At 33.1% G+C, this 12,863-nt stretch overlaps 1 protein-coding gene across 1 annotated transcript; it reads right to left on the reverse strand.

Moving 5' to 3' along the window:
* Positions 1–5,529: 5,529 nt before the first annotated feature.
* LOC124537525 (cuticle protein 3-like) lies at positions 5,530–7,143 on the reverse strand. The gene is made up of 3 exons (XM_047114399.1): positions 6,888–7,143; positions 6,216–6,443; positions 5,530–5,703 (listed from the first exon to the last, which is right to left on the reverse strand). The coding sequence occupies exons 1-3, from the start codon at positions 7,129–7,131 to the stop codon at positions 5,564–5,566; spliced, it is 612 nt and encodes a 203-aa protein (XP_046970355.1). The 5' UTR covers positions 7,132–7,143; the 3' UTR covers positions 5,530–5,563.
* Positions 7,144–12,863: the final 5,720 nt, after the last annotated feature.

Raw genomic sequence — 12,863 nt, forward strand, 5'->3', positions numbered from 1 at the left:
GTTGCTGGTTAATGGATTTAAAGATCACGTGTTTTTTTTTAATTTACAATGCCATGGACTTACAGTTGCTCGTGCCTTTTTTACATTTTACTCTTAGTCCAGGAATTTTAGCACCCAAAATCGGTCCGCTCTGCATAAAATCCTTCTACGTGATTTTTCGATTGGATTATGTCAGAGGGTGCCTCCTTAGTATAAAACCGAGTTTCTGTCGTCCGAAACCGCGAGCGTTAGCCGCCATCTTGGAAAATGTTTTTTTGCATATATCTTACATTTTGGCGTTTCATAACTCACATTTTTACTAAACATCAGCAGATCTTCGATGGACTTCAAGCTTGTCATCTTGTAAGACGTGGCCCACACTGACTTTTTTTTCATTTTAAAATAATATATACATAATCTGTAATACATAATATCACGTTAAAAAATTTATTAACATATATAACAAACGAAAGTCATATGAACAGCGCGAAATATTTGCAGTAATTAACTGTTTGGTAATACGTCATTAGGTTACAAATAAAAGTGACTGGTATTTTGAAGCTTTAAAAAAACTCGTCATTTGTCACTACCGAGTCTCAACTACACACCTTTTTATAATCTGTGATGATGATAGAACATAAGAGAACATATAACTGTTAATGGTTGACGATTGATATTATACAGTTAAACTACAGACACGCCCGGCTTCGCACGGGTGCGACGATACTAAATATACTTTAGAATATTTTTATTTACGACATCACATTAGAAACTTCTAAAATAATCAGTGTTTCTTTAGTACATTTCCATGTATTACATATAAAAACCGTATCAATCAATCTGTTGCGTAATTTTAAAGGTCTTAGTATACATAGGACAAACAGCAGAAAGCGACTTTGTTTTATAATATGTAATGATACTAATGATGTTCCATCTTATACATATCGCATTGGGCCAAGGTTTCGTCTAGTCTACATGTGGCTGGTTTACATCCGGTACACGTAGTTTTCCTTAAAATATTTTCTTACACCCCATAGAACCAGATTGATTATAAAAACTAATGTTACTAATGTATTCGAGTTAGTTGCACTATATTATAATAACGCCATGTTTCTCTCTTTACAAAAACAATAAGACCTTCTTTGGGCAAATACCCGTTTCTATACAAAATTCCGATATTTTGTTAATTCTTAAATTCAAATCATCTATAAAATTTGAACAATAAATTAAGCATATTATTCAACGTAAGATTATCTAGATGATAAAAAGTATTGAGATAATACTAGAGGACTTTTGGGCAGGGTATATTATATATATTTTATATAATTTTGTATTTCAAATGTTGGAAAAGTAACAATTGAGCTTCTTGGTATTTTCGACAGAAATTACATTCTTAACCGGTGGTAGCTTTACTTAATATTTTTGTTAAATAACAAAAGTAAAAGTAAAAAGAGTTGAGATGGCTCAGTGGTTAGAACGCGTGCATGTTAACCGATGATTCCGGGTTCAAACCCAGGCAAGCACCACTATATATATGTGCTTAATTTGTGTTTATAATTCATCTCGTGTTCGGCGGTGAAGGAAAACATCGTGAGGAAACCTGCATGTGTCTAATTTCAGCGAAATTCTGCCACATGTGCATTCCACCAAGCCGCATTGGACAAAGGTGCTTGTAAAAACCTACCTGAAGTATACTTTGATTTTAATTTTGGTCTACACGCTCTCCGTATTTTGATTTATATTATCTGTGGATCTTCATTGAAATATGCGATCAGAAACTAATGTCTATCATTTAAACTCAAATGTCATCGGGTCAAAGTGAATCAAATCGCCCTGAAGGCTCTAGAATGCTAAGTATTACAATGGATTATGTGTAGGAAGTATTGTCTTCCAAACAACCTCTATCTACTTATTTGTATAAACTTTTTATGTAATTACAATTATCTTTTTGTTATAAGTGTATTGCACAAAGATTTAAACAAGTGAACCTTCACATTTATCATTATCTATATTAATATAATGAAAGTAGATCTGTCTGTCTGTCACTCTTTAACGACCAAATTACTGAACCGAATTTGGTGATATTTGGTATGAAATAAACTTGAACTCTAAGAAAGGTACTTTTTTGCCTAACACATGACAACTATTACCATAAAACGGCAGCGAAGCCGCGGGCGACTTTTAGTATCTATTTGAAACAGTTTTACATTTTTTTTAATATACAAAAATAATTTGACATCTGCTAGCAAAACCCGGGTTGTGCCATAATGGTAAGTTGCTACCTATAGTCTCGACACTGGGTGTGCTAAAATTTATGTGACCAGAAACCAGGTGAAGCCCCATATTTGTCGTTTTACAGGATAATAAGAGTGAGAGAATACAGTATGCGTGGAAATAACATTTAACACAATTATATGCCTTGCCAGAAGTTCTTCCTTTATAATAACCGAAATAATCAGCAAGCATTTAATTCAATGTCTTATTTTTAGCAATAAAATAAGTCATTGTCAATATAAAATAGTCTTGTCTATCAACAAGGAGGTGTGGCGTGTTTAATGATAAGAAGTTCCAGCCAGTGTAATTGCAAAATGAGGCTCGTGTGATTTAAATAAAGGTCAAAATAACGTATTCAAATGATATATAAGAATTAAACATGTTAATCGGTACGTACGTATATTATTATTGGGAGTGTTGAGAAGAAAAGAAGAAGTCGAGTCACTTACGGCTTTTTAACAATTGAAAACCGATTTTTTATGAGCATTCTTCTAAGACTTATATCTCTTATACTCGCCAAACAACATTACTCAGTATTGTTGTGTTCCACTTTGAAGGGTGAATGAGCCAGTGTAATTACAGGCACAAGGGACATAACATCTTAGTTCCTAAGGTTGGTGGCGCATGTAAGGAATAGTTAATATTTCTTACATCGTCTATGTCTATGGGTGATGGTGACCACTTACCGTCAGGTGGCCCATTTGCTCGTCCGTCCAACCTATACCATAAAAAAAATCCACCGAGTAATTGCGGGTCAAAATATGTATAAAGATTTACCATACTTTCATCAACCGATCTAAAGAGGATATCTATCTATTTCCGGCTATGACAGCCAATCTCAAGAAACTACAAATTTGATATGACCGTAAATAGTTCAGAAAGAAGACCGTTGTTTTACATACTTTTTGAGGTACGGGGATGTACTTAAAACTCACACAAAAACAAATAAAGAAAGAAGAGTAGTAGATGCTGTTATTGAGACTAGGTTTTTAGAGAAAACTCTAACTTTTTGTCAGCCTGATCTGAGTTCTGAATCTAGAAGTTTGAGTTCCTTCTTCTGATTATTCCTGATTACAGTTTGTTTTCTATTGGCAACCAACTAAACGAAGCTGTCAAAACTCAATCAAGTATCTAACCACAGGCTAACCGGGAAAACATAGTGGGGTTTGCCCAAACTGAAGCGAAGCCTATCTAAACCAATTATTGGACTGAAGCCCATGATTAAGCATTATTCATGATATGAAGGATTCTTATTTATAGTTCTATGTACAGATAGATTACTTGATTGTTGATCCCACGAGTTTTATTTAGATCAGGCTGTCCACTCGCTGCTCAGCGAAGTTCTTCTCCAGAGACGAAAAAATCATCTCACGCACACCGTAGTGCTTACGGCAACGTGACTTTCCATCTGATCCATTCTATAAGATTTAGGGCACCCTTAAATCTAGGCGTTCAGATGGCCCAGTGGTTAGAACGCGTGCATCTTAACCGATGATTGCGAGTTCAAACCCAGGCAAGCACCACTATATATATATATATATATATATATATATATATGTGCTTAAGTTGTGTTTATAATTCATCTCGTGCTCGGCGGTGAAGGAAAACATCGTGAGGAAACCTGCATGTGTCTAATTTCATCGAAATTCTGCTACCTGTGCATACCACCAACCCGCATTGGAACAGCATGGTGGAATATGTTCCAAACCCTCTCCTTAATAGAAGAGGAGGCCTTATCCCAGCAGTGGGAAATTTACAGGCTGTTACTTTTTTTTACTTTTAAATCTAGGAAAGAATATTCATGTATATATATTTATAAAGAAACTAAATGGTGGGTAGACACGTAGGTCTGAAGGAATATTATATGAATTCGTAGGTTGTGAATCATTATCTGATTCTATTAAAAGCATCGCTAATTACTGTGTTTAAGGTTAAATGACGCATCGCTTATTAATTAAATTTATGAAAACAATTATTCATTAATAATTAATTTAAAATGTTAATAGCAATTGTTATGGAGTGCGTTTGTGTTATTTCTTTCGTTAATTGAAAACAAATTCAATCATGTAAATGTTTTATTCTTAAAAACAATTAGTGGTACTAACACCGATTCTGTCTATCACGTAGGTGGCACAAAAGTAATTTCGAATATTTAGACGTTTACTGGCAAGCTGGGCGTTACCTATGATATACAATAAATATGAATTTGATAAGAGGTTAGCAACAAATACATAAGTTCTTTACAAAAGTTCTTTTATCAGTCTTACGTATCTTTTTTATTTACAAATTATATTCGTTTTATATTTAGCTGAGATGGCCCAGTGGTTAGAATGCGTGCATCTTAACCAATGATTGCTGGTTCGAACCCAGGCAAGCACCACTATATATGTGCGCTTAATTTGTGTTTATAATGCATCTCGTGCTCGGCAGTGAAGGAAAACATCGTGAGGAAACCTGCATGTGTCTAATTTCATTGAAATTCTGACACATGTGCATTCCACCAACCCGCATTGAAACAGCGTGGTGGTTATGTTCCAAATCCTCTAATGGAGGAAGGAGGCCTTATCTCGGCAGTGGGAAATGTACACGCTATTACTTTACATTACTTTATTCGTTTTATCTTATGGAAGAGTCAAATGTATAAGTAGAGCTGAAATTGCTTAAAAATTGGCCCTAAAAATTTCTGTATTTTGCTTTTAGAAATTCAATCTTTATTTTATGATAATTTTACACAACGTCTTTCCTCTATTTTGACTTACATACTGTCATCGAATACGTTTATTATGAAAAGAAAAAAAGTACATACAAGAAACATCATAGCAGTTTTGTGATGTGGATTTGGAAATATGAGCCGAAAAAATTCAGCATCTAGAAAATTTGGACAACCACTCCGTGTAAACAGCTTTCGACAGCTTTTGCTGGTAACACACCTTTCTAAAAGCTGATAATGCATCTGCAAGAAGAAGCATGCGAAACCTTATACATATTCTATATAAGGTAAGGCTATCTGCTTGATACAAGTAATACACAACAGATGCTTATGTCATTCTTGAAACTGTGCATTAATAAGAAGTCAATACAATTTCGTTAATGCAGATAACTGAGAAAAATACGTAAAATCATTTAAAAATATCATTTATTAAGAGTGAGAAGTTTTGGTAAGAGATCTTCATACTTAGACTAGGTTTTTGATACAACCTTTAAAACATTAGGAACTAATTATTGAAATAACAAAACAAAACAATAACAAATAAACAGATAACTGTAAACGTTTAACAGGATAACAACAGGTAGAAATCAACAGATATTATTAATGGTGGTAACCAGAGTCAGTTGCGGCATGAATGGCATTGTTGTAGCTTTGGAGTTGTTGTTCGTGGTACTGAAGGCCACCATCATGGTAGCTTTCGGTTTGTTGTTGCTGTTGCTGTTGTTGTTCATGGTAGTGACCTGGAAATATAAATTAGAGGTATTTTAATATTTGAAAGATGGGAAAAAATATTCTATTCTGATAAATTATTTCAATGTTAGTTGCAACTATTTCAATATTAGTTTTTGCTCTAAGCTGTGATTTTTGTAATTAACTTTCATTAATGATGCCTCTTTTCCATAAAACTTAAAACGAAATTTTGATATCCAAATTACTTAATGTAATATGATTTAATATACCATTTTCAAATTCATAAATCTCATTAATATGGGCGAGTTTAGTTATATCTTTTTTATGATTACAATCAATTTAAAACCAATTTCGGTCATTTCACTGTGTAGATCTGTGGTTTATAGTATGACATATTAAAAATAAAAATATTTCTTTTATTAATAAATCCTATCATCACTAAAACCGGTACAGTATATAGAGTGTTGATGTTTACCGATAAGTGTATTTATCAGCATTAAGCTGATCTATACTACCTACTACTACCTAAATAATTAGGTCACAAAAGAGTATGTATCCTTACCATCATCATAAATGCCACTGGCTTCATCCTTCGCATTTTCTTCCAAAGATTTTAAGATCGCTTCAGGAATTGGCGGTGAGGTGGGCAGATGAGCACCATAGGCCCTGAAGCCGTTTTCATCAGCAGTGTACTTTACTGTGTAGGTGTGGCCATCATCTCCTGTGTAGGAGTAGGCGCCTTCAGCCTGGGTGCCTTTGCCGACGTGGCCTACTTCCTGGGCTTTGATACCTGGAAATATTAATTATAAAATAATTATCAATGTACATTTCTTAATCGTGTTATATAAACGATTGTTTCGTTAAAATTGGATTAAAATATAATAATCACGCAAACATAATAAACCAATAATAACTATGTGGACATCCTATAGTTAAGCCTTGTTTGATCTCCCTTAGCATTGCCAAATTCAGTTTAGGACAACGTTTTACAAATTCTGTCAAATCGTCGTATAATAAGATCTTTATACCATTAATTATTTTCGTATGAGACATTCTGGAATAACTTTCCTTTAAAAATAGTAACATCATTTTTTACCAAAAAGGATTTTAATCGTTTGATTACTCACTTCACTTTTCACATCAATGGTCACAACTTTTACACATAAAATTGGTACAATTTTCTGTTCATATTTGAATTAATGTACCAAAAGATATAGTTAAATTATCTACTCACCGTTATCAGTTTCATAGGCGTAATGGTAGTTATGACCATTATTTTCCGAATGATAGGCCAAGGTCTTAGCCGTTTTCTCAGCCGAGGGTCTCTGATAGGCCAAATCGTGCGCGGAGTATGAATGTCCGGCTTGCACAGCAGGCTGTTGGTATTCCACCGCCGATTGGTAGATATCGGCAGCGTTTGCGTAATGCTCGGCCTGTGGTTGGTTGAAGATGTGGCCAGCTGATGCTGCCGCCACCATAGCCGTGAAAGATGTAATCTGGAATATAGACAAGGATTACATAAGTGCGTAAGATGCATAATTTTGTAATGGTCAGAATTATGAAAAAAAATTAAGATAATTAAAAAGTAAATTAAAATTCGAAATTTGAAATTTTTTTTTAAACCTACCAGTTTCATATTGACTGTTTTACAAGAACCTTAGAACTTGAATGCGTAAAAAAAATTTCACCCGACCGTTTTTATACTAAATAATTTCTATATACGCACGTTCTTATGAAGTCACACTTCTGACTTAATAAGAACTGTGTTATTAGCGGTTACACCACTAAAATTATGAACATAGTGAAAAAAATATATTTATTTCATTTAAGAATTATAATGAGGTCATTAACTTATGTTTTATAAATTTCAGTAACATATAGCTATTAAATAGCCAGAGAACCAAAGTCATCGACATAGCCCACCGGATTAGTAAGCTGAAGTGGGCTGGCCATATTTGCCGCAGAACCGATAACCGTTGGGGGAAACGTGTTCTAGAGTGGAGACCGCGTCTCGGCAAACGTAGTGTAGGACGTCCTCGGGCACGGTGGAGTGACGACTTACGCAAGACGGCTGGCAGGAGCTGGATGCGAGTAGCCCAAGAACGATCTCAGTGGCGTGCAATTGGAGAGGCCTATGTCCAGCAGTGGACGGAAATGGGCTGATGGATTGGATTGGATTGGATAGCTATTATGTTAGTACACCAAATTACACTAAAATGAGAATAACAGTTTCTATCCAAGCCGTTGAACCGACCGGTGGCCTTCATCAATAGTGTGTCTTTGTACATTTCTATCAGAAATATTATACATTAATATTTTTAATATTAAAATTTAATGTTTGAACAGTAATTAACATGTTCATATCAACTAACAAATATATAATTAACATCTAAATCAACGTATTTTATTTTGTTTTTTGTTTTTTAAAAAACCTTAGCATTCATTTTCAGTGAAATTTGAAAACACTCATTATTGTAATATCATATTTTAAATACAGTATTGCTTATAACACAACACAATAAAAAAAATTTTTTTTGAGAAGTCCATAGCATACGTGGTCTTTGTAAGATGGTATCTGTTAGGTAACGAGATGCACCCGATCACTGAACAAGTAGAACGGATTTTGGACAGACCACAGTAAGTGATAGATGTGGCAATTGTATATAATTCGAACATGCGGCACTTTTTTATTTCAATTTTAATTTACATCGATTTTCATTGATTTATAAGAAGATGTATTTTTTTATTCTTTCTTTTAGTTGCAAGGTTTAATATTTGTAAAATGTATTATGATGATACATTTTTGGAATAATTGTCATATTTGCTATAACTTGACTTTGCATAAATATTTTATATATGAATAAATAATTGCAAATTAGTATATATATATTTCTCAAAATTAACCCATATGTTTCGCCGTAATATGCAAAAACGATTTAAAAAAACAAAAAAAGTATTTTCATTGTTTAATGTAATAAAAATTACAAACATCATAATTAGATTTGAACAAATTGAAAAAATCAAACGAATGACAGGCCCCTTTCTTAAGAAAGGAGGCCTCGCTCGGTGCTAATTCTGATTTTGCTATGAATCACTCTGCGAAATTTAATTAGAAGTTTTAGTGATTGAGTAAAGAGAATCAGAGCAATATTACCCTAACACAAATGTACATTGAATTTCAATATTTTAATGTCAGTTCTACGAGAAACATCGATCTACATTTAAATAATAACAATTAAGAAAAAATATATAATTTAAGTGTTATTTCATAAATTAAGTGCTTCAAATAATTCTAGGCTAATATGTTTGTTACGTTCAATTATACTTTCGCTATACAAAAGCTATTTAATTTATTTTTTTTGTATTATTTCGTGTAAGATCGTTTAAAATACAACCAAACCTCATTTGAAACAAGATAAGCATTTAAATAATATAAATATTAATTATACTTTTTCAAGCTGGCAAATTGGCGACACCGGTCCCTTTACCAATGGATATGGGCACTGTATAAAAAATTAAGCATCTCTGACATCATATTATATCATATATATTGGTAATCTTGGCAACGACAATTGTATACCCAATTGTGCCAATAGTTCTAAGTCACAGATCCTTTAAACTGGAAGAAATAATGGGTACGAACAAAGCCTTATAACCAAGGAAAATAAACAATTGTATTTTCATCACAAGTGTACGAATAATTTTAATAGATTTGGAGTTTCTTAAATAATTCATACTGTACTTCATTTGCGTTTTTTTTTAGGATTCATAAAATATTTGTTTTTGCCGCTGAGAATAAACATTTTCTAAACAGAAATTCAGCAAGTAAAATTTTGATGGTGTTTAGCTTGATTTCAGCCTTTAATATAACTTGACCTATTTACTGGTCTCTATACAAGTTTATTTAAAGAGCCGTGAAGGTCCTATGTTAAGAAATTTTATGAGATAGAATTCTAGTGTGTTTAATTTGTCTTTATAATTAATTTTGTCACATCACCATGGATTTCCACTAAGTATCATGGAAATAGCGTGAGGGAATAAGCTACAAATCTTCTCAAAATCTGAGGATCCTGAAGCCAGACTGTGACATTTACAAATTGTTACATATCATCTTGAAGAAGTTACTAAAATCACATAATAGTAACATATAATAAAAATTATTTAAATGAAAATTTTAAACGATATAATAAATCATTTGTGAAGATTTTTTCTCACATTTTAGCACATCTATTCTTTTTTTTTTTCAAAGTTTTTATGCTTGTAAAATTGTAAAAAAAATTTAAGTATTTTCTTTATTTAAATCTGCACATATCGAGCACATTACGGCACAGTTTTAATTAGTTCGATAAAATAAAGTAGCAGTGCTAACAGGACTTGAAAAAAAGAACCTCCGCATAAAAATTATATTTTTTGAGTAAATTTATTTTTTCAAGCGGCACATCGTAGCACATATTGGGCACATTTCAGCACACTTTTTTTAACCCCCGACGCAAAAACGACGGGGTGTTATAAGTTTGACGTGTCTGTGTGTGTGTGTGTGTGTGTGTGTGTCTGTCTGTACCACTCTAGCCGCTGAACGGATGGACCGATTTTGATTTAGATTTTTTTGTTTGACAGTAGAAAATGTCGAGAGTGTTTTTACGTAAGTTTGATGAAAATTGTTCCAAGATGGCCGCCGCCACAAAATGACAGATTAGATATTTTTTTTAAACTCCATCAATATGGGTATCAAATGAAAGGGCTTGACTAGTAGAATACTGTTAGATATGACAAATTTAAAATACAAGATGGCTGCTTCTACAAAATGGTGCTTTACATTTTTTTATTACAACTTGATCAATATGGGTATCAAATGAAAGGGCTTGACTAGTGAAGTACTATTAGGTATGAAAAATTTAAAATCCAAGATGGCTGCCTCTACAAAATGGCGCTTTATGGATATATTGATATCATTTGATATCCATATCCATATCCATCCATTTAGACTTATAGCGAAACTATAAGCATAAGAGGGGTGTTATAAGTTTGACGTGTCTGTCTGTCTGTGTGCCTGTCTGTCTGTGGCATCATAGCTCCCGAACGAATGAACCGATTTCAATTTAGTTTTTTTGTATTATAGGTGTTTTACGGGCGAGTGTTCTTAGACATGTTTGATGAAAATCGGTTTAGCCGTTTAAAAGTTATGGGGGGTTAAAGTGGGGAAGAAAAACCGAATGTCTGCAAATATGCTCAATTGGGGTATCAAATGAAATGTTATGACTTGTACATCACAAAAAACATTAATTAATAATTAAATAAAATTATTAGATAAAAAAAAATAATTAAGAAACAAAAAAAATTAATTAGTAACTAAAATAAAAAAGAACAAGATTGACCTTAAAATGTAATCTTAACTTATATGTTTTAAATCAACAAGAACCAACGTATTTACAACTTAACCAGAGATATTATAGAGATGCTTACCTTTAAAAAGTATAAAATAAAAAATAAATTAAAAATTTCAGAAACCCCCGCCACAAAAAACATAAGCTACCTTTAAAAAGTAAAAAATAATAAAAGAAAATTAATCCTAAAGTACCTATATGCATAAGTATGAATTAATATTAAAAAAAAAAAAATTCGCGTTGGGGGACCGAGCGCTATTGTACAAAATAATATTAAGTGTTATATAAAAGATGAGATACGTAAGCATGTGACACAAATTAATTAGGTGCGGTCCCCCAACGCGAAGTTTTTTTTTTTAATATTAATTCATACTTATGCATATAGGTACTTTAGGATTAATTTTCTTTTATTATTTTTTACTTTTTAAAGGTAGCTTATGTTTTTTGTGGCGGGGGTTTCTGAAATTTTTAATTTATTTTTTATAAATACAAATTCAAAAATTGCGGTGTCATCATAACAGACATGTGTTCTCATTAGCACATAAAGTAATCTGATAAATAAGCACATAAGCAATCCAAAAAAATATGATATAAGTAATCATGAATAAGAAACTAAACTAAGAAATGGTTCAATTGGTGATAGGGGTTTGTACAAGCCCGTCAGAGTAATGACAACACCATATATTCTACCAAGCGAACAATACTTAGTTGACCTGTTCCGGCTTGAAGGGTGACCCAGTGTAATAAAAGACATGTCTTAGATGCCAACATCGATGGCACATTTGCGATAATTATTGGTTAATTCGTATTTGTTATACATCTATACATACTATCTATATATACCAATATTATAAATGTGAAAGTAACCCTGTTTGTCTGTCTGTCTGTTTGTCGCTCTTTCACGACCAAACCGCTGAACCGAATTTGATGAAATTTCGTATGAAGATAATTTGAACTCCAGGAAAGAACATAGGCTACTTTTTTACCTGATACATGCATACATACAGCTTACACTCTAAAACGTAAGCGAATCCGCGGGTAACTACTGGTATAAAATAAGCAGAAGCAAATATTAGCAATACGTTATGTCATGGCAATAACATTAAACGTATACAGATGTAATGCTTCACAATAGAATTTGGTCCGATGAGTTACGACTGTTGTTTGTAATAACTTAAATTCAAAATGAATTCAATTGAAGTTGTATTCGGGTAACCATAGGAAAGTCAAAATCAGGACAAACTTAAAAACCTAAGATTAAAAAAAATATCATTTTTTTTATAAATCTGAGACAACATCACATACATTACTCTGATTCCAATGTAAGTAGCTAAAGCACTTGTGTTATGGATAATCGGAAGTAACGACGGTACTACAAACACCCAGACCCAAGACAACATAGAAAACTAAATGATAATCTACATCGACTCAGCCAAATCGAATCTGGGACTTCGTTTTCACTCACCAGCGCAGGTCGTCAAATATAAAGGTTGGTTCACATAAAATGTATTATTATTTGTCCGGTCACCATTCTACCAACGGCCCGAATAGCACTGAGAGCAGCCGTTTCGTTCGTACGCATAACATTTTCTTAACTCCTTCTCACTCGGCTGAACAGCTTAGGATCAAAACAAACGAGTGAGACGGGTCACCTCTCCCGCTTACCGACAGGCTGGTGTCGCTCTATTGAATGGCTGCTGCGTATCATACCTATGATACGAAAAGCGATACGACATTGACATGGAAATAGAATTTCAAAGCCAGGTACACACTTCCAAAATTCATACTCTGAGCTATTGTTTAGAGTTTTGTGACAAAAATCCCAA

Source organism: Vanessa cardui, chromosome 18 (assembly GCF_905220365.1).
Source record: "Vanessa cardui chromosome 18, ilVanCard2.1, whole genome shotgun sequence".
Lineage (NCBI taxonomy): Eukaryota > Metazoa > Arthropoda > Insecta > Lepidoptera > Nymphalidae > Vanessa > Vanessa cardui.

Excerpts from the sequence above, each read along its gene's own strand:
- LOC124537525 (XM_047114399.1), bottom strand. The coding sequence starts at position 7,131 with ATGGTGGCGGCAGCATCAGCTGGCCACATCTTCAACCAACCACAGGCC. Across the intron at positions 6,444-6,887 it reads CGCCTATGAAACTGATAACG|GTATCAAAGCCCAGGAAGTA; the intron begins GTGAGTAGATAA and ends TAATATTTCCAG. Across the intron at positions 5,704-6,215 it reads CAGTGGCATTTATGATGATG|GTCACTACCATGAACAACAA; the intron begins GTAAGGATACAT and ends TTATATTTCCAG.